This window comes from Lepidochelys kempii, chromosome 9 (assembly GCF_965140265.1).
Source record: "Lepidochelys kempii isolate rLepKem1 chromosome 9, rLepKem1.hap2, whole genome shotgun sequence".
Taxonomy (NCBI): domain Eukaryota; kingdom Metazoa; phylum Chordata; order Testudines; family Cheloniidae; genus Lepidochelys; species Lepidochelys kempii.
In genome coordinates, this window is record NC_133264.1 from 102,742,015 (window position 1) to 102,762,995 (window position 20,981).

At 57.6% G+C, this 20,981-nt stretch overlaps 1 protein-coding gene across 11 annotated transcripts in view; it reads left to right on the top strand.

The window, feature by feature from the left end:
- Nucleotides 1–20,131, top strand: part of NLGN3 (neuroligin 3) — a 122,280-nt gene extending 102,149 nt beyond the window's left edge. For 8 of the 11 annotated variants that reach the window (XR_012160653.1, XR_012160658.1, XR_012160659.1 and 5 more), the window contains 5 exons: nt 1,097–2,590; nt 8,611–8,724; nt 15,457–15,606; nt 18,852–19,196; nt 19,656–20,131. Coding sequence is in view for 1 of the 11 variants with exons in the window: in XM_073358647.1 (XP_073214748.1) it covers nt 1,097–1,937 (841 nt within the window). In the remaining 10 variants the exon portion in view is untranslated. Of the gene's footprint in view, nt 1–1,096; nt 2,740–8,610; nt 8,725–15,456; nt 15,607–18,851; nt 19,197–19,655 lie in introns of those variants that run through there. The other 3 variants (XR_012160655.1, XR_012160654.1, XM_073358647.1) reach the window with 3 other exon arrangements.
- The last annotated feature ends 850 nt before the right edge of the window (nt 20,132–20,981 follow it).

Consider the following 20,981-nt stretch of genomic DNA (forward strand, 5'->3'; position numbering starts at 1 on the left):
AAACACTTTCCAGTAACTAAGGCTTAATGAGCTAGACATGGCCAAAGAATGGCCAGGTAACTGGTGATGGCCAATCAACTTTGATGACACCTGGCAACAGTGTCTTTGAGAAACAGGCTTACCCCCTCCCCAGACTTGTCTGGTAAACACATTTCAGTCGTAATTTCATCTTATGTTCCTGACTTTACGTAGAATGTGGCTGCACATGTCACCATTGTATTATTGACCAGTGAGTTACTAGTTTTCAAATGATACCTCATAAGGCATATTTTGTACGAAGATTATTACAGTGATGTGTAGGGTGTGAATGCAGGGGTGCATTCGGTCACACACTTCCCTGTGTGTGTGTGTGTGTTTATGCATGCCCTCCCTCCCTGTGTGTGCACACCCTCTCTCTGGGGCATGCGGGGCCCTACCGTATTCTGGGGCCAGGAGTCAGGCATTAGGGTGAGGATCCTGCCCTGACAGGAACTCCTCAGGGGGGCGGGCATCACTGCGGAGCCTTCTGCACAGGCAGAGCCTTGGAGGGGTGACATTTCTTGAGGCACTGCGAGGATGCTGGGAAATCCCACGAGCAGAGACATGGGTGCCATTCGGAGGGGGTTGCTACACTGCACGGGGTTAGCGTAGCCCACTCAGCTCTGACTGGAGCAGCCTGGTGCTCAGCTGGGTCAGGCACCTACTTGCCATTCTGGAGGGCTGAATCCAACGGAGATTTCACAAGAGCCGGGATGGGGGTGGGTTTAGCTTAAGCCCACGTTACACATTCACCCCTTTCACTGTCTGCGCAGGAGTCCCCTACTACAGTCAGGTGTCCAGCTATGGCAATGAGGGGAAGCATGAGAACCGAGGTCAGAATCAAGGAGCGTTGGCGGAGCTGGGCCAGCAGGGGCTGTGGGTCAGGATTGATGAACACCAGCAAGGGCCGTTCTGCGCTGTCCGGGGCTCTAGGGCATTGGTAGGGTCTCTTCCAATGGGCAAACCAAGCCCGGGCTGGGCCCCGTCTGAGTGTGGCTCTCCCACAGAGCTCTGTGCAGCGCCCTGTCTCTACGTGCTTCTCCAGTGCCACATGGACGGTTTCTGTTGTGTTTCCCAGGGACCCCAACAAGCCTGTCCCCCAGGACACCAAGTTCATTCACACCAAGGCCAACCGTTTTGAGGAAGTGGCGTGGTCCAAGTACAACCCTCGCGACCAGCTGTACCTGCACATTGGCCTGAAGCCGAGAGTGCGAGACCACTACCGAGCCACCAAGGTGGCCTTCTGGAAGCACCTGGTGCCCCACCTGTACAACCTACACGACATGTTCCACTACACCTCGACCACCACCAAAGTGCCACCACCAGACGCCACGCAGAACTCACACATCACCCGCCGGCCCAACGGCAAAATCTGGACTACCAAGCGTCCAGCCATCTCCCCAGCTTACAACAGCGAGAACCCCAGGGAGAAGTGGAGCCCGGAGCAGGAGGCTGGGACACTGCTGATCGAGAACCCCCGGGACTACTCCACCGAGCTGAGCGTCACCATCGCTGTGGGCGCCTCCCTGCTCTTCCTCAACGTGCTGGCCTTCGCCGCACTCTACTACCGCAAGGACAAGCGCCGGCAGGACACACACCGCCAGCCCAGCCCCCAGCGCAGCGCCCCCAACGACATTGGCCACACGCCTGAGGAGGAGATCCCCTCCCTGCAGATGAACCAGGCCCATCACGAATGCGAGTCAGGGCAGGCGCACGACGCCCTGCGGCTCACCTCCCTGCCCGACTACACGCTGACCCTCCGCCGCTCCCCAGACGACATCCCTCTGATGACCCCCAACACCATCACCATGATCCCCAACTCCCTGGTGGGCCTGCAGACCCTGCACCCCTACAACACCTTTGCAGCAGGGTTCAACAGTACGGGGCTCCCGCACTCACACTCCACCACCAGGGTATAGCTCCAGGGGCTGTGCCCACCCATGCCCGCACACACCCACGCACACCGGGGACACAGGCTGGGGCTGCGGGAGCTGACGGATGCAGACTGGGCAGCACACACAGATGGACCCACCTGGCGGGGCAGGGCGGAGCAGAGCCCCAGGGCCGGCAGGACCCCTGGTGCGAGACAGATGGGCTGCTCGCCCCTCCAGCTCGCTCTTTATTTTGTTGTTCTTATTTTGTAAAGTGCTTTGACTCTCCATGTGCAGAGAGGGCTGACGCCAGGGCAGCAGAGCCCAGCCAGAGTGGTGCAGGAGAACGGACAGCAGAGCAGGTGCAGAGAGCATCACGCAGCCCTGCATGCTGCATCCCACTGGAAACCCCCATGCAGGACAGTGAGAAGGACCCGCCTGGGGAGGAGGTGATGGCGCACCTGCCCCCTGGCCTGTACATGGCACTAGAGGACTCTGCACCCCTGGGGAGGTGGTGCCTCCCGGAGCCCTCTTCCCTACTGCCCAAGTACATTGGGGACTGGCTAGGAGCTGTCCTTGGCATTCTCTTTCCATTGGACCTGTGGGGTTGATTGAAATTTGCCATTCAAAGTGCCATGGAAAAGGCTCCAGCACTCTATCAAATTGTGGTGTGAAGCAGCTGCCTTGGACCACTGGCACTGGTGGGTGGGCTCAGTGCCCGGGTTGTTGCTGGGTGGGTGGACTCAGTGTCCAGTCCGGCGCTGGGCAGGGGGGTTCGGTGCCTGGTCCAGCCCCGGGCAGGCGGGGGTTCAGTGCCTGGTCTGGCACTGGGCGGAGGAGCTCGGTGCCCGGTCTGACGCTGGGGGGTGGGGGTGAGGGCTTGGTGCTTGGTCTGGCACTGGGGGGGGCGAGGGCTCAGTGCCCAGTCTGGCAGGCCAACCCTAGGTGTGGGGGTCAGCACCTCTGCTCCTCTTGCTGCAGAGAATCTCTTTTGTGTCGGTCGTGTCTCTTTGCAGAGATGTTTTTAAGCAGATCTTTAGTTCTTTACACACTAACAGAGTCGCTGCGTTTTGTCCTTTGTAAAGATTTTAAACCAGGTGTTCTTGATATAAAGTAAAAAAGCCAGTTAGAATCTCAGCGTGTGCCACGCTGCTCCCATCAGCCAGGCCCCCGCTCGCTGCCTTCCCAAGAGAGACCATCTGTGCCATGCCACCAAACCAGCAGCCTGGGCCGGCAGGGCACGTACCCGCGGGACTGCCATGCAGCCCTCTTTTCTATTTTTGATATTTCCCTCCCCAGTTGTTCATGTCTGTGTACTTCAGCCAAATAACTTGTGTGCTATGGCCCAAGTCAGTGATCGTCGTTCTGCGCTGCCAACAGCCATTGCCACCCGTCACACGCCTCGTCCCCACCGCACCGCCCGGCCTAGGACCCCTACCCCTTCACTGATACCTTGCTACACCGCCACCTCACTGCTAAATCCTGTTAATGCCCAATCATCCGCTGGCTACCCCACCGCCCAGCTCCACCGGCTCCTCCTCTGCCAACTCCCCCGCCCCATCCCCTGCCGGCCCCCTCCCCGCCATCCTCTGCCAACTCCCCCGTCCTCTGCCGGCCCCGCCCCCGGCCCCTGTCTGCCAGCTCCCCCACCTCCTGCCAGCCCCCTCCCACCCCATCCTCTGCCAGCTTCCCCTCCCCACCATCCTCTGCTGGCTCCCCCCCACCCCATCCTCTGCCAGCTCCCCCACATCCCTGCCCCCGTCCTCTGCCAGCCCTGCCCCAGTCCTCTACGGCTCCCCCCCCAACACCAGTCTTCTGCCAGCTCCCCTCCCCGCAATCCTCTGCAACTCTTGATGTTTTTCACCACTGCCATTGCCATATCTTACTGCCCTCCGCCAGTCCCATTGCTGCTCCCATCCTTCGCCAGCCCTGTTGCCTGCCACGTTCTGCCTCTGTCCCTGCCTTGTGCCTCTGGCTCCACTCTGCACCTGTGGGAGCTGCTGTTGGTCAGTGCAGGGACACGGGATCAGCCAGCTGCACAGGAGAGCCCTGGCTCACCCAGCCTGGTGTGGAGAGGACTCAGGTCGTGCCGGGGGAGGGGGCCACCTACTTGGGTAGTGCAGTGAATGGTGTGGGGGGGGTCACACAGTATGTGGGGCTCAGGGTAAGTTTTATTGACATCTCAGCTCAGTCCTTGCTAGACACTTCTCTACCTCCCAGAAAGACCTCAATGTTCTAGCAGTCACCATTCAGGAGTGGCCAGGTCTGTGGGGCAGGATGGAGGGGCACTGTCAGGGCTGTGGGGGAGCCCAGGGCTGGGCTAGCAGGCACATGTAGCACAGCTGGGTAAAGTTGGGGTGATATGAGTTTCTTCCATTCTCAGCACTGGAGGACTCTGCATGGGGCAGCCCCGGGGGAGCAGCCCTCGAGCCCAAACACAGCTATCGCCCTGGAGGGGGAGAGACCCATGGCTGCGTTGAACCCGGGCTGTTGGACACAAGCTGCCCTTGGCCATTCCCTCCATGCACGGGAGCAGTGAACTGTACACCATGGCTGTGCCCGAGGATGCGCCCTAGGGTGCCAAGGGGAGGGGGGCCCTGGCAGAGGCACCCTGAGGCAGCGCCTGCCCACATGCGAGCTGATGCGGCATGGCTCCAGGCATCAGTGTCCGGACACAAGCGGGCTCGGGGGGTGCAGGGGTTGGGCCCCAGCCAGTGAGAGGCCAGGGGCTAACCCACTCTCCCAGCAGCTCTGCAGAGCAGGCTCAGCCTAAGGATGGGGGGCTGCAGATTCTGCGCCAATGGCTAGGCCGCTCCTGCCTCCCCCTGCATGGCTGCTGGCTGACATGGGCACGCTTCGCTCGCTCCACAGGACCAAGCCAGAGCTGCGGCCATGCGCCTCCCTTCCCCTGGATCTGCCCCCCACCCTCCCGCCACCCTTGGGCTCTGCTCTCTGCCCCTCCCCCACAGGGCCTGACTCCCACCCCAGGGCTCTGCCACCTGATCCCGCCCCCCCAGGGCCTGAGTCCTCTCCTCCCCACAGGGCTCTGTGACCTATTTCCTCCCGCCCCATCCCAATTGGGTCAAAGGAGACCAGAGCCAGGCCAGGCCCATTGTGAGATGGTCGGCCAAGTGTGCATTCCCCATTTCATGCCATTGAGGGCAATGTAGGGGATATCTCCCCAAAAACGGGCAGAGCAGGGCCTTGGGGCAGGGAGGGCATGTGGGGGCAGAGCAGGACACTAGGGGAGAACAGGCGATGCAGAGTCTCGGGTAGGAGGGGAGCTGTGCTGAGTGCAGAATGTATTTATACCATCACCTGCGCAGAGTAACAAACTCCAAATAAAACAAATGCTATTTTGAATAGTGTGGCATCCTGTGAGCTGTGTGGGAGGCCAGGGGAGGAGTCTCAAAGGCCAGCTGGCGGCGGGGGAGGAGGAGGCCACCAGAGTCTAGCGGGGGACAAGGCAAGATTCCCAAAGCCAGGCCAGGGACTGGGCAACCACAGCCCAGCATGGGGGTTCATTGGCATTTACCGGCCCCAGCTACACAGGCCTTGTGCCTGGTTTGCCACCAGGGGCCTGGGGGCAGCCCTCAGACAGCGCCATTGGCAGCAGATGCTGGCTTTGCATGGGGGGGCTAAGAAGGGGAGTGGGGGGGTCTGCATGGGGCGGGAGGGGAGCTCCTGAGCCATGGGGTGGCAGCTGGCTGCAGGCTGGGGCAGGGGGGTCCAGTGTCTTACACCTTGTACACTCCCCAGCCTACTCCCGCGCACCGCTGCAGCTGCTCCAGCCCCTCCAGGTCCCTTCTTGCTGCCCCAGCCTGGGTGGACCCATCCAGCAACATGCCGCAATATTCCCACTCCTCCCCCGTTCCACCACCCTGGCATCTGCCCCCCACCGCTTCCAGCAATCACAGGTGCTGGGCAAGTAGGCCTCAGGCAATTGGCCACTGGCAGCTCAGAGAAGGTGGACGGCTCGGGCAGGGTGGGTCCCTAGCCTTGGCTACACCCCAGTAGTCAGGGTCAGACCAGGCTTTGCCCAACAGGGGCAGTGTCTGTCTATGGCACTGTGCTGGCAGTTCCCAGGTGACTCCCCTACTCTGCTGAGCCCAGCCCCTGTACCCTTCAGGGCAGGGCAACCCCCTCCACCATACAGCCGGGGCCTGAGCCCGAGAGGCCCAAGGGCACCCTGGGAGTCTTAGCTCAAGGCTAGTGCCCAGCCCACTGGCCCATCCATCCTCTGACAGCCCAGCTCCAAAGCCTTGCAGCGCAGCAGCCCCTAGGGCCACTGGGCAGGGCCCCACTGGTGGTGCCCCAGGCAGTGCTGAAGCTGCTAAGTGGCTTTCCCCTCTGTGCTGGGGCTCCCTGCTCACGGAGCAGCCAGGGCCAGCTGCTCTGGGGAGTCCTCTGTAAGGATGCTGGCTTGGGTGGGACCCAACTGAAAGGACCAATTCAGGACAAATTGCTTCAAGCAGGGCAGTTACAGCCCAAGGCTGGGGTTCCTTTGCACACCAAGGCAAACCAAACCAGCCAGACAGAGAGGACTTTGGTTTTACCCCACTGGCTAACCACAAGTCACACAAGCAATTCCCTTAGACGCTCCAGTTTCCCAGTAGCCCCACCAGTGCCCCTCGTTATGGGCACAAATGGTGATGAAAACAAACACCCCAGTAAAAGAAAAAAGGTTCCCTCCATCCCAAAGGACCAAGCCCCAGACCCAGGTCAATATACAAATCAGCTCTTACCCACAAAACACGCTGTTGCCCATCCTTTAGTCTCTAAAATCTAAAGGTTTATTCATAAAAGGAAGGAAATATAGATGAGAGCTAGAATTGGTTCAATGGAATCAGTGACATCCAGTAATGGCCAGCTTCTTGGTTCAGGCTTGCAGCAGTGATGGAATAAATGGCAGGTTCAAATCCAGTCTCTGGAGAACATCCCCAGCTGGGAGGGGTTCTCAGACCTTCGTTCAGCACTGCAGCGTGTAGCAAAGTTCTGCCAGAGGCAAGAAGCAGGAGTGAAGACAAAAATGGAGGAGCTGCAGCAGCCTTTTATATTCTTTCTTTTGTGGGTGGAAACCCCTTGGTTCTCCCCTGCAAGATCACAGCAAGATGGCATCTGGAGTCACATGGGCAAGTCACAGGTCCATGCCTGGCTCAGTTCTTTACAGGCCCACGCCATTTTTACATGTTAGTTTGAACTTTCTCAGGAAGGCTCAGATGTGGATTGGCGTCTCCCAAATTTCATAGACAGCTAAGTATTTCTTGACTGGGCACTTGCTGAGACTGGTCCCTTCTCAAGAAGCTGACCAAATGCTTCACTGAAGCTACTTAGAAACAAAACACACAAAACACACTGGATGAAGTGAGCTGTAACTCAGGAAAGCTCATGCTCAAAGAAATGGGTTAGTCTCTAAGGTGCCACAAGTCCTCCTGTTCTTTCTGCAAATATATAACAGTGGTTGCAGCAATGATCTGTACGGTTACCGGTTACGTCAGTAACGTCACATCCTCCACGAAGGGACCTGCCAGCACCGTGCTGGCTGGGGGCCTGGCACATCTCTGGGGTGGGGGCAGGGCATGTGGCCCAGCAGCCAAGTCCCAGGCACCTCTGGGTGGCATGAGCCGCCAGAGTTCCAGCTCCCTGAGATCTCCCTGCTGCGAGCTGGCCCCACATGGGAGAACAGGACTGGCTGTTCCTATGCCCCAAATGGACCCTGGTGTTTGTGCCCCACCCCTCGCAACGAGCACTGTGAAAAGCAGGATTTGCCAGTGCCCTGCACCCTGCACCAACCAGCTGGGCTGCAGCGTCCTGCATCACGCTCTGTGCGGGGGCGGAGGCAATGGTGGGCATGCTTGCCCATCCCCCACTGGTGCTGCCCCCCCCGTCTCACTGCTCCCCCCCATTTATTATCCCAATCACCCTGTCTCTCCCCCACCACTCCTAGGCATCAGTCAGACAAAATCATGTGTGGCTGGGGGGGGGGGAATTGTGCCATCATATACAGCATTAGAGTTAATTATGTTATCGCCTGCAACAACTGGGTGAGAGGGGAGTGAAAGATAATGGGGGGGGGCAAATCAAGGTGGGAGAGGGGAATTGCCCTCTAGCCCCATCACAAATCACACCCCTGCGTCCCCCACATGTCTCCCCCCACTCCCATTTGCCTCCTTCCACTGCCCCCCACTTTCTTGCCAAGCAGAAAAGCTGCTGATTTAATTTCTTTTTAATGTAATTTCGAACAGGGTTTCCATAGAAACCACTCATGGGGCCTGACTCGCCTCCAATGATTGCTCAGGCCTGGTGAGCCAGAGCTGGGGTCCTGAGCCAAGCAAGGGGCTGTGTCTCTGCCCTGGGTACACAGGCCCTTGCATGCAGGTCTCATGGGCCTACTGCTCTCCAGGGCTTTTCCTGATTTACCACGGTGCTAATGATGTGGCTGGGAGGGGCTACGGCCATCTCGGGGCATCGCGCAGCGCTGAATTTCATAGGAATGTGCTTATGCAGCCAATGCACCAAGGGAAAAAGACAGGACCCTCACCCCCCACACACACCCCAAGTCCCATCTCGGCGAGGACAGGCATGCCTTGCAGCTGTGGCATGTGGGTCCCTGGCTTCGCCCCCCTGGTCCTTCAGCACCAGGGGGCTAGAGACAGCTTGTTGGGTGTGTGGACAAGAGCAATTAGTCATTAATTGTCATTATTTCTCCTGCTGTCGCTAGCCCCAGCGCTGTGCAAGGCAGTGCCACGGCCTGCCCCAGGCCCGGCCAGGCTGCAATGCACCATGAGACCAGATGCTCTGGGGCTGGAGGGCCTGAGATGTAAGGGACGCATGGGTGAGTAACCACTGGCTAGCGGCGCAGAGCAGCCAGGCTGCACTCAGCGCCCAGCGCGGTGGGACCAGGGGCATCACGACCAAAGGGCGGAGCTAGGAACGCCTCCCTGTAAGCAGCTGTGCCAGGCTACGGCACGCACGGCTCGGCCGGGTGGGAGCCCAGCATCGGTGCCAATAGGAGCCATGGCCGGACCCACACCCCCCGGTGCTGGACTACCTGAGCCAGCCAGGCCCAGACCCCTGTGTGTGCAGGGTGTGTCACGGCATCAGGGTGTTAGCTGAGGGGAATCAGCAGGGACGGGGCAGGGGCTGGCTGCGGGGCCCCAGCGAGGGGGCGCAGGGCGGGTTTGCCATGGTCATGGGGAGCCCTGGGAATGGGGGGGGGCTGGCCCCAGGGAGGGGGTGCAGGCCGGGTTTGCCATGGCTGAGGGGAGCCCCGGGAATGGGAGGGGCTGGGGAGGGCGCAGGGCGGGTTTGCCATGGCTGAGGGGAGCCCCGGGAATGGGAGGGGCTGGGGAGGGCACAGGGCGGGTTTGCCATGGCTGAGGGGAGCCCCGGGAATGGGGGGGGCTGGGCCTAGGGAGGGACGCAGGGTGGGTTTGCCATGGCTGAGGGGAGCCCCAGGAATGCAGGGGGGGGCTGGCCCCAGGGAGGGGGCGCAGGGCGGGTTTACCATGGTTGAGGGGAGCCCCGGGAATGGAGGGGGGGGCTGGCCCCGGGGGGGGGTTGCAGGGCGGGTTTGCCATGGCTGAGGGGAGCCCCAGGAAAGGGAGGGGGTGGGGGGCACAGGCGGGGTTTGCCATAGTTGAGGGGAGCCCCGGGAATGTGGGGGGAGAGGGGCTGGCCCCAGGGAGGGGCGCAGGGCGGGTTTGCCATGGCTGAGAGGAGCCCCGGGAATGCGGGGGGGGCTGGCCCCAGGGAGGGGCGCAGGGCGGGTTTGCCATGGCTGAGGGGAGCCCCGGGAATGGCGGGGGCTGGCCCCAGGGAGGGGGCACAGGCGGGGTTTGCCATGGCTGAGGGGAGCCCCAGGAATGGGAGGGGGGGCTGGCCCCAGGGAGGGGCGCAGGGCGGGTTTGCCATGGCTGAGGGGAGCCCCGGGAATGTGGGGGGGCTGGCCCCAGGGAGGGGGCGCAGGGTGGTTTTGCCATGGCTGAGGGGAGCCCCGGGAATGGGAGGGACTGGGGGGGCGCAGGAGGGGTTTGCCATGGTTGAGGGGCGCCCCGGGAATGGGGGGGGCTGGCCCCAGGGAGGGGGCACAGGCGAGGTTTGCCATGGCTGAGGGGAGCCCCGGGAATGGGAGGGGGGGCTGGCCCCAGGGAGGGGCGCAGGCTGGGTTTGCCATGGTTGAGGGGCGCCCCGGGAATGGGGGGGGCTGGCCCCAGGGAGGGGGCACAGGCAAGGTTTGCCATGGCTGAGGGGAGCCCCAGGAATGGGAGGGGGGCTGGCCCCAGGGAGGGGCACAGGCTGGGTTTGCCATGGCTGAGGGGAGCCCCGGGAATGTGGGGGGGCTGGCCCCAGGGAGGGGGCGCAGGGCGGGTTTGCCATGGCTGAGGGGAGCCCCAGAGACAGGCTGAGGGCCCCCCCCGGTTCGCCACAGTGGCAATCAGCACAATTGCTCCCTTTCCTTTCGCCTGGGAGGTTGGTGCCTCCCTCAGTCCTGGGGGTGGGATCAGGCCCCCGCAGGGGAGAATGGCTGAGACCTCTGCGATTAAAATAGAGCCTAACACAGACGTAGTCCTGCCCTGGGGCTCAAGGCTGCCTGGCTCAGTGGGTGTGTAAGGAAATGAGAGACATCCCCAGAGAAGGATGCGGCCACGGGTGTGCGAGGCCAGCTGAGCCCATGGACAGGCAGACGCTGGTGCTGCCGGGCAGCCTGGGTTTGAACACTGACCCCTGCGGCACCAGATTTCACTGCTCGCTAGGGAGCCTCCTGTGCCCCGAATCTTGGCACTGGCCCCCGTGGGGGCTGGACGTCCAGCCTGGCAGAGTGTCCTGTGTGAAGACACACGCGAGAGAGCAGCCTTTGTCTACCCCAGGGCTGGCTCAGTGTTCCCCCATTGTGGGCAGGTACACAACAGGCTGGAGGGGCGGGGGGGTCAGGGCAAGGGCACCAGGAAGGCTGGTTTGTTATGCTGGGCTGTGGGGCTTGGGAGGTTGGAGTGGTGGGGGGTTAGGGCTGGGAGGATTGGGGATTGTCACAGCTGCGAGAGACTGAGGGGCGGGGGTCAGGGCTGGGGGCTGTTCTCTTTACCATGCACCACTCAGACTACATTGCCTAACCCTGTACTTATGGCACCAGACTGGGCTAGGTCCACCCAGGTCTGTCTGCTCCCACAGCACAGCCTGAGAGGAGAATTATTGCAGCCAACCTGCCCCTCATTGCTGGGCCCTGGCTGGGGCGAGGGCAGGGGCGGGGGCGGGCCAGGGCCCAGCCCTACGTCAGCCAGCTCAGCGTGCAGCCTCCGGCCGGAGAGGGCCGAGGGAAGGGAAGTAGACGCCTGCGGGCACCAGGCGCAGGAGGGAGCCAGAGGCTGCCTGCGTACCGGGAGCAGCAGGCTGGGGGAGCCTGGACACGGGCCGTGGACGGAAGGCCACGGGCAGGCAGCCCGAGAGCCAGGCTTGGCAGCAACGCGTTGCCTCTCGTTGGCTGGGGGCTCCGTAGCGCTGCCAGTCCTGGCTCCCTCCCGTCCTTGTCAAAGCCTCCAGGCTCCCCCTGCTCCCCCCAGCCCTGGCACCTCCCTTCCTGCAGAGCAGTGGTGAGGGCCCCAGCCCCACTCTGCAGCTCTTGGGTCCCCGCCCTGCCACTGGCCCGCACCCTCCCGCTGCAGTTCCCACTCCCACGCCAGTCCTGCAGCGCCCCCTGCTGTTGGGCTCGGGCGCAGCCACTGGCCCTGGCAGGGTCTCCCCCCTTGCCATGGAAACAGAGATATTTTAGTGACCTCCTCGGGTGGAAATTGACATCAATCTCTTCAGGGGCCCGCTGTTGCCATAGAAACGTGAATGCTCAGACACCGGTCTCTGGCAGCAGGGAGGTCCAGCCAGGGGCAGAGAGTTGTATGGGCCCGGTGTGCCTGGGCTCCAGCAAATGCAGGCCCCCGGGCCTTGGCTCCACCAATGTTCGGGGCCGGGTGTCACCCTCCGCGCGCCTCCCTCAGAGCGGCCCCCGGCCCTGCCTGCCGCCCCCGTGCACCTCCCCCCGGACTAGCCCTGAACAAGGAGCTTTAGCAGACTAAGGAACCAGCGTAAATCCCTAAAGCTGATTCTTTCTCTCGCTCTGCTTCACTGCAGAGCTTCTGCCTAGGCCCGTCCCCCCCTCCTGCCTGCAGATTTAAAGAACCACCACCACCCCCTCCCCTCTGGCAGTAGAAACATCCTTAAACAGGAACGAACCAGTCAGCCATGAACCCTGGCTGCTGCTGAGTCACCGTCTCAGCTCTCCGGCGTGGAGCAGGGTCTGGGCAATCGACTCACTTGGATTATCCCATCCTACAAGTGCAGACATCTGCGTGATAGATTACAGCCGTCTCCTTTAGGATAAGCTCCAGTCCCTGAGGTGTTTTCTTAAACCCCCAGCTCCTGGAGTCATGTGAGACTGCTTTCATTTCAAAAGCAAAAACGATTACCTACTTTTTGTAACTGTTGTTCTTCGAGATGTGTTGCTCATGTCCATTCCGTTCTAGGTGTGCATCCATGTCATAAGAGATTTTTGTCTTAGCGGTATCCATAGGCTTGGCTTGGCTGTGGCGCTCCCTTGAGTGTCGCACTCATGTATCGGTAGATTAGGCACCCTCTCACCAGCAGCTCGGACAGAGGGGCAGGAGGGTGGGTAATGGAATGGACATGAGCAACACGTCTCGAAGAACAAGTCACGAAAAAGGTAGGTTATTTTTCTTCGAGTGCTTGCTCATGTCGATTCCATGAGAGGTGACTCACAAGCAATATCCCTGGAGGAGGGCTCGGAGTTCACGGTCAAAAAGCCAGTGTCGTCTCAAACTTGCTGGGTAAGCACATAATGAGACGCAAACGTGTGGCCAGATGACCAGGGAGTGGCCCTGCAGATCTCCTGGATTGGTACCTGTGCCAGGAAGGCTGCTGACAATGCTTGTGCCCTAGTCGAGTGAGCCATCATGATCACCAGCGGAGGCACCTTCGCCAGCTCATAACAGTAGCAGATGCAGGCCGTGATCCAGGCCAAAATCCTCCCAACAGACCCTGGACGACCTTTCATTCTGCCTGCCACTGCAACGAACAACTGGGTTGATTTACGGAACAGCTTTGCTCTATCAATGTAGAAGGCCAGCACCCTCCTGACGCCCAGTGTGTGTAGCCTCTGCTTCTCATCTGATGCACGAGGCTTTGGAAAGAAGACCGGTAAGTAAATGTCCTGGCCAGTATGAAACTGAGAAACGACCTTGGGCAGAAAAGCTGGGTGCGGTCGCAGCTGGACCTTATCCTCGTAGAAGACCGTATAGGGTGGCTCCAAAGTGAGCACCCTGATCTTGGACACCCTGCGGGCCAACATTATCACCACCAGGAACAAGACCTTCCAGGAGAGAGCCAGAAGCCAGAGGCTCAAATGGAGACCCCATGAGTCTCAACAGCACGAGATTCAGGTCCCAGGGAGAGATGGGATCCCAGACATGAGGTAGACATGCTCCAGACCTTTCAAAAACCATGCCGTCATGTTGTGAGCAAAGATTGACCTGCCTTGGAACAGAGGATGGAAAGCTGAGATAGCAGCCAGGTGGACCTTGATCGATGACATGGACAAACTTTGGAGTTTGAGGGGCATCAGATAATCCAGGATTTCCTGCAATGGGGCCTGCTCGGCCCGAATATGCTGTTCCAAGGCCCAGCATGTGAACCTTTTCCATTTGGCCAGGTAAGTCGCTGTGGTGGAGGGTTTTCTGCTACCCAGCAAGACCTGCTGGACACGGGCCAAGCATGCCCGTTCATCCGTGTTTAGCCATATGGTAATCAAGCTCTCAACTGCAGCACTGCCAGCTTCAGGTGCAAAAGGCTGACGTGGTTCTGGGACAGCAGATCCGGCCAGAGGGGCCGCTGCAGCGGGGCGGCTACCAAAAGACTCAGCAACATGCCGAACCAGTGCTGGCGAGGCCATGCGGGGGCTGTTAGGATAATTCTCGTCCTGTCTTGCCTGATCTTCCAAAGGACTGTGTGTGTCAGAGGCACTTGCGGGAAGGTGTACATCAGCACCCCCAAACACGGAATGAGAAAGGCGTCTGATAGGGAGCCCCTGCCCATCCCCCGGATCAAACCGAACACGTGGCATTTTCTGTTCTGCCTGGATGCGAACAGGTCCACCTATCGAGTCCTCCACCTCAGGAAGATCAGGCTGACCGTATCCAGATGGAGTGACCACTTGTGGTGAGATGAGAAGGTTCTGATGAGGTGTAATGAGGCTGGTTCTGGTGGGACCCAACTGAGGGTGCCAATTCAGGACAAATTGCTTCAAGCAGGGCAGTTACAGCCCCAGGCTGGGGTTCCTTTGCACACCAAGGCAAACCAAACCAGCCAGACAGAGAGGACTTTGGTTTTACCCCACTGGCTAACCACAAGTCACACAAGCAATTCCCTTAGACGCTCCAGTTTCCCAGTAGCCCCACCAGTGCCACTCATTATGGGGACAAATGGTTATGAAAACCAATACCCCAGGAAAAGAAAAAAGGTTCTCTCGAGCCCAAAGGACCAAGCCCCAGACCCAGGTCAATATACAAATCAGATCTTACCCACCAATCACGCTGTTGCCCATCCTTTAGTCTCTAAAATCTAAAGGTTTATTCATAAAAGGAAGGAAATATAGATGAGAGCTAGAATTGGTTAAATGGAATCAATGACATCCAGTAATGGCCAAGTTCTTGGTAGCCAAGTCCCTCCAGAGGTCGGAAGCAGGATTGAAGACCAGATGGAGGAGATGCCGCAGCTTTTTAATAGTCTCTTGCCATGTGGTCTCTGCTTTCTGTGTCCCAAGGCCAAGCTGCCCATCCCATGGCCTGGAAACACCTCAGAGTTCTGTTCATAGGCAGGTCCCTGCACACCTGGCTGAGTCCCCAGGCGTGTCTGCCTTCTCTCAGTGGGTCAGTTCTGTCGCTGATGGTCCTTAATGGGCCACCCAGCAGGCTAGGCAGAGCTGACACCAGCTTGTCTGGGGTGTCACCCAGAAGCAGAGTTTGAGCAACAGACAGTGTAGAGCCAATATTCATAACTTTAACTACAAAATGATACACACACACAGACAGCATCATCCTAACCAGTCAACCACAACCTTGTGTGAGACACCTCATTTGACCCCCTTTGTAAAAGATTTTGTGCCACTACAGGACCTTGGTTGCAACCATGTTCTATATGGTCCCAGTTCAAGTCCATAACGTCACATGAGGTTATCCACCAAGATGTTCCTGGTTCCAGGCAGGTACGTGGCTACCAGATGAATGGCCTGCCCATAGGTGTACACCCAGGGAATTTTATTTTATTTTATTTTATTTTAAATGTCAACATCTATTGAATACTCAGTCATAAGGGACATTATTTTTATTCATCAAACAAACTAAAGAAACTAAAACTTAACTAAACTTAATTTTTTTTAAATCAACAACTAAACCTTACTTAAAAAATACAAACTTAAAAAATGAGACACAAAATACCAAATTTTTGCTATAGTGATAACCAGGCGTATACAAAGATACATTCAATTTTCTTTATCTTTAACCAGATAATGAGCTAACCCAAATTGACCAGAACAGATTAAGGTTTCTTCATCTTCCTGTCCTAGAGAATGAGACGTCAGTCACCAGGTGTTATGGACTTAAATTCCTCAATCACATCATTGAAGCCAATTCTTGTTCAATGTACAAAATCAAGAGTGAGTCAAAGCACTGTTGGGACATTGTACTTGTTTGTTTGTTTTTTACATGTACTAGTTTCAAAAAGGCTCTTTCACATGAACAGCTTGTAACAGGTAAGACTGCAAAGCATTGAATAGATTTGTAAAAGAACTGGAACATGGAAGACTGATCCGATTCCTAGCCCTGTCCCATTCTTCAGGGGGACACAGGGTACAGGGCAGCCTGGGGGCTTAGCGGGGGGCCTGACACTAGCAAGCAACCCGGCCCCAGCACACCCCGCCCCACCCCACCTCTTTCTCCCCCCCAACCGCTACCTCTCCACCCCTTCCCCTAAACCCCCGCCCCTGAGCAACACTGGGAGCCGGTGGGGTGGAGCAGAGCGGGCTGGGGCCAGGTCTCTTGCTGCTGCCAGCACCAGGCCCCCCACTAACTCCCCAGGCTGCCCTGGACCCCTTGTCCCCCGAAGAATGGGACAGGGCTAGACACCACCATGTTGCGTGACAGACACTTGACAAAGTTATCGGACTTAGTGATGGACGTAGGAGGGTATTATGTCATTCAACCTGTAAAATAGCACACAATTTTCCACACTGAAAAAAACCCCAGTAACCTAGTTAATTATTATTATTAGTAGTATTAAAATAATAATAAAATCAACTCATACTGAAAAATGTGTGTATACTGTATATGAGATTATTATATGAGAAATGAAAATGAGCTTTCTTTGGGATTTTACAAGGCACTGATATCATTTAAACACATTTGGTACCCTGAGTAATAACACTTCTTGCAAATCACATAAACAGGGATCTCATGGTCCCCTTCCTTCACCCCATTGCAAAGGCGCAGGGGTTATTGCTGGCTGCCCTAGGGCTGCAGAAAACCCTATGGGCAAAACATATGGAAAGAAGAGGATCAATTTATACAGAGGGCTGAAGGGGGACTCCCATAGTGCATTAATTAACACTTAATAAATACATCAAAATTAAATACATTACAGAGATAAGAACCTGTAATGACAGCTTTACTTCATGAGAAGCTCCTGAGAGAGAAGACCCAGAGGGAGGAATGGCAGGGGGAATCCCAGGGAGACCAAAGGGGCTGGTAGAGGCAACAGACAGAGAACAAGGGTGGAGGCAGAGTGGCTGCAGGGTTGGCCCAGTCTTCTGCATCTCCCCTGAGGGTGGAGACACCAATCTCTATCACTGTAAGAGGGAACAATAGAATGGAGTGCCCAGAAGAATGAACGACTTGAGGACAATTTCCTGAGGGACCCATACCCTTGCAGAGCTTTTCTAGCTCTGACATTTACATTTCTACATGGTTTGGCCCACAGAAATAAAAATCTGAACATCTTCCATGTGTTTTTGGACCAATGGAAAAAAACAGTTACAATTCAAGTGACTTTTAAAATTCCCTATGAAACTGAGTTAACAAAATAAATGAGCTTATGAACAATCAGAAAATATACTGCTCAAGTGAAAAACTATAACTGGACTTCTTTGCAAAGAAATTGTAAGTTTTCTTACAGGAAAAGCCACAAACTGTCTGGAAAGGAAGAGTCGATTGAATTACTTGCCTCAGTGAAATTAAATGCCCAGAGCATTGCTGGGCCTGTGATGACGGTGACCGGGGTTTGCTCACCTGTGGCTCCCCCTCCCCATGCTGTGGGGGCACCGTCTGCAAGGAGGCCCCTGCCTCAGGTGCAGCTCCCATCGGCCTTGGTGGCCAACGGCCTGGGAGCCTCCTGGCCAGTGGAGCTGGGGGCGGGAGAGGGAAGGCAAAGGGGGAGATCGTAGGGAGCTCAGGAGCAGGGGGCAGGGGAGCTGTCTTTGGAGGCACAAAGGGAGGGGCTCTCTGGAGAGGGGTGATGGGGGCACAGCGGCTGGTGGGGATCTTCCAGGGGGGCAAAGGGTTGTGTGGGTCTCTGGGGGGGAGGGGAGAGTGATGGACAGAGCCAGCTGCAGCCTGGGTCTGGTCTGTGGGGGAAGGAAGTGTTGCTATACCCCCCCCCCAGGAAGCCCCCTCTGTACTGTGTATTTTATGCCAGCCCCGGGGTGCCCATCACTGCTCCTTTCTCCTGCCCCCGGCTCCATCTGTTGGTCTGCCCCCACAGTGCCCCCCCGATCTGTGTCTGACAGTGACGGACTCCTGCTGCTCTCTCTGCCTGCAGCTCCCTCCCCCTCCCTGCTGGGGAGGCGCAGTCAGGCAGCTCTGGCACCCCCCACTCCCCCCAGGTTCCCGGCCCATGGGCTGGGAACCGGGTCAGCTCTGGGAGGGGCGACGGAGGCAGCATGCGGAGCTGCCCTGCCTCTGCCGAGACTCTCCGCAGCACAGGGACGCCGGGGAGGGGGGAGCTGCCCGCGAGGGGAGAGCGCCCCACATTGCCGACCCGTGGACCATGGGCACCACAGCCCATCTCGCCGCTCCCCGTCCCCCAACTGCCCCGCCCCTTATCCAGCGCCCCGGCCCCCCTAACCATGAGGCTCCTAGCAGCGTTTGGCTCAGCACGGAGCCCCGCCCCCCCAGAGCTCTGCCCTGCATTAGGGTGTGCCTGGGCACACCCGGCACACCCCGTGCGCACGCCTATGGCCGGCCGCACACAGAAGTCCCAAAGGCAGAGAGCTTCTTGACAAACGCCCAAAGACCTGGCACCACCCCTTCTGTTAATGTAATAAATCATGGCGGTACTGTCAGTCAGGACCTGCACCACCTTGCCCTTCAGGTGGGACAAGAAAGCCTGGCAGGCCAGGCGAACCGCTCTGAGCTCCCTGACATTGATGTGGAGGGCCAGACTGTCCCGCAACCAGCAGCCCCAGGTGCCTAGCTCGCACAGGTGGGCTCCCCAGCCCAGATCCGAAGCGTAGGAGACCAGAGTCAGGGATGAGGATGGGGTCACAAAGGGAACTCCCTCCAACACTGACCCAGGGTCCAACCACCAATCCAGGGATGACCCAATGTGATCCAGCAGCCGGACTACTCAGTCCAGGTCATTCCTGTTGGGGATGTAGGCTGGCGCCCGCCGTGCTTACAGGAGCTGGAGATGGAGCCGGGCATGATTGATCATGTATGTACATGCGGCCACGAAGCCCAACAACCGCAGGCAGGTGTGAGCCGCGGTGAGCGGGCGGCTCTTTACATGGGAGATCAGCTCCGACACGGCCGGAAGGAAGGCTCTGGCTCGTGTGGAGTCGAGCACCGCCCCAATGAGCTCTATTCCCTGGACCGGCGTTAAGGTGGGTTTTTTCTCGTTTATTAACAGGCCCAGGTTGTGGCGGGTGTAACTCACCAGACCGAGGCTCCTCTGCACCTGCTCCCGAGACCTGCCCTTGGTGAGCCAGTCGCCGAGATACGGGAAGACCCGGATCCCTCAATGTCTCAGGTTCACATTTTGTGAATGCCCCCGGGGCCGATGAGAGGCCAAAAGGGAGTGCTGTCAACTGGAAATGGTGTCCGCCCACTATGAAACGTCTGTGACCTTGGTTCTTCAAGTCGAAGGCAGTGTACCAGTCTCCCGGATCCAGGGAAGGGATGATGGAGACCTGGGAGACCATGTGAAACTTCAACTTTGTGAGAGATTCGCTGCGGCCACGCAGGTCCAGAACAGGTCTGAGGCCCCCTTTTGCCTTTGGGATTAGGAAGTAGTGGGAATAGAACCCTGTTTCCTTCATGTCCCTTGGGACCCCCTCCACTGCCCCCACACACAGGCAATTCTCAGCCTCTTGGTCACGGAGCTGCTCATGAGAAGAGTCCCTGAAGAGGGATGGGGGAGGGAAGGGTGGGAGAGAGGGCAGCTGAAAATTGCAGGGTATAGCCCCGAGATACTATGTCCAGCAACCAGCGGTCCGAGGTGACCTGCGACCAGGCCGAACGATAGGGACGAAATGGTCGAGGAAAGAACAAGGTGGATCCGGGGAATTGACTGGGGCGTCGCTCTCGAGCGCACCTTCAAAACGAAGCATGCCGGGGGCCAGAAGCTTATTCACCAGGCTGGGCTGTGCAGGTGAGCGGGAGGAGGAAAGGTGGCGGCAACTAAAGGTCGTGTCTCTGTCCCTTCTCCTTGCAGACCCCTGATGAGGCTGCCACGGCCTTGGCTGGAACTGCTTCCGTGCAGACTGCGGCGTATGCATGCCCAGCAAGCGAAGGGTGGCCTTAATGTCCTTTAACCCATACAGCCTCGCATCAGTCTGCTCCAAAAATAGACCGTTCCCATCGAATCGTTCCCATCGAAACTAGACCATTCCCTGGATCAAGGTCTGCATCTCGTGGGACAGGCTGGCGGTCTGAAGCCAGGAGCTGCGTCTCATGACCACCGCCGACGCAAACGCCCTAGCCACCAAGTCGCACAGCATCTGGAGAGAGCACCTAGCCGCCGCAGTGCCCTCCTCCACCAGGGTGCCAAATTCCTGGGCCAAACCCTGCGGGAGGGACTCCTTGAACTTACGGAGGTTCATAAGTTAAAATTAGTTAAAATTGTACCTGCCCAAGAGGGCCTGATGGTTCGCCACCCGGAATTGCAGGCTGGCTGCTGAATAAATTTTTCTCCCAAAAAGGTCGTCTTTTGGCCTCTTTATTTTGGGGAGTTGAGCTGGTGTGCCCTGCTTGTCCTTTTCATTGGCCGCAGAGACAACCAGAGAGCCCGGAGGTGGGTGGGTATAAAGGTATTCGAACCCTTTGACCAGGACAAAGGACTTCTTTTCAGCCCTTCTGGAGGTAGGAAATATAGTGCCAATCTATAAAAAGGGAAATAAGGACAACCCAGGGAATTACAGACCAGTCAGCTTAACTTCTGTACCCAAAAAGATAATGGAGCAAATAAAGCAATCAATTTGCAAACACCTAGAAGATAATAAGGTGATAAGTAACAGTCAGCATGAGTTTGTCAAGAACAAACCCTGTCAAACCAACCTGATAGCTTTCCTTGACAGGGTAAAAGTCTTGTGGATGCGGGGGAAGCGGTAGACATGGTATATCTTGATTTTAGTAAAGCCTTTGATATGGTCTCACATAAGCCTCTCATAAACAAACTAGGGAAATGCAACCTAGATGGAGCTACTATAAGGTGGGTGCAAAACTGGTTGGAAAACTGTTCCCAGAGAGTAGTTATCAGTGGTTCACAGTCATGCTGGAAAGGCATAACGAGTGGGGTCCCACAGGGATCAGTTCTGGGTCCAGCTCTGTTCAATATCTTCATCAATGGTTTCGATAGTGGCATAGCGAGTACACTTATAAAGTTTGCGGACGATACCATGCTGGGAGGCGTTGCAAGTGCTTTGGAGGATAGGATTAAAATTCAAAATGATCTGGACAAACTGGAGAAATGGTCTGAAGTAAATAGGATGAAATTCAATAAGGACAAATGCAAAGTACTCGACTTAGGAAGGAACAATCA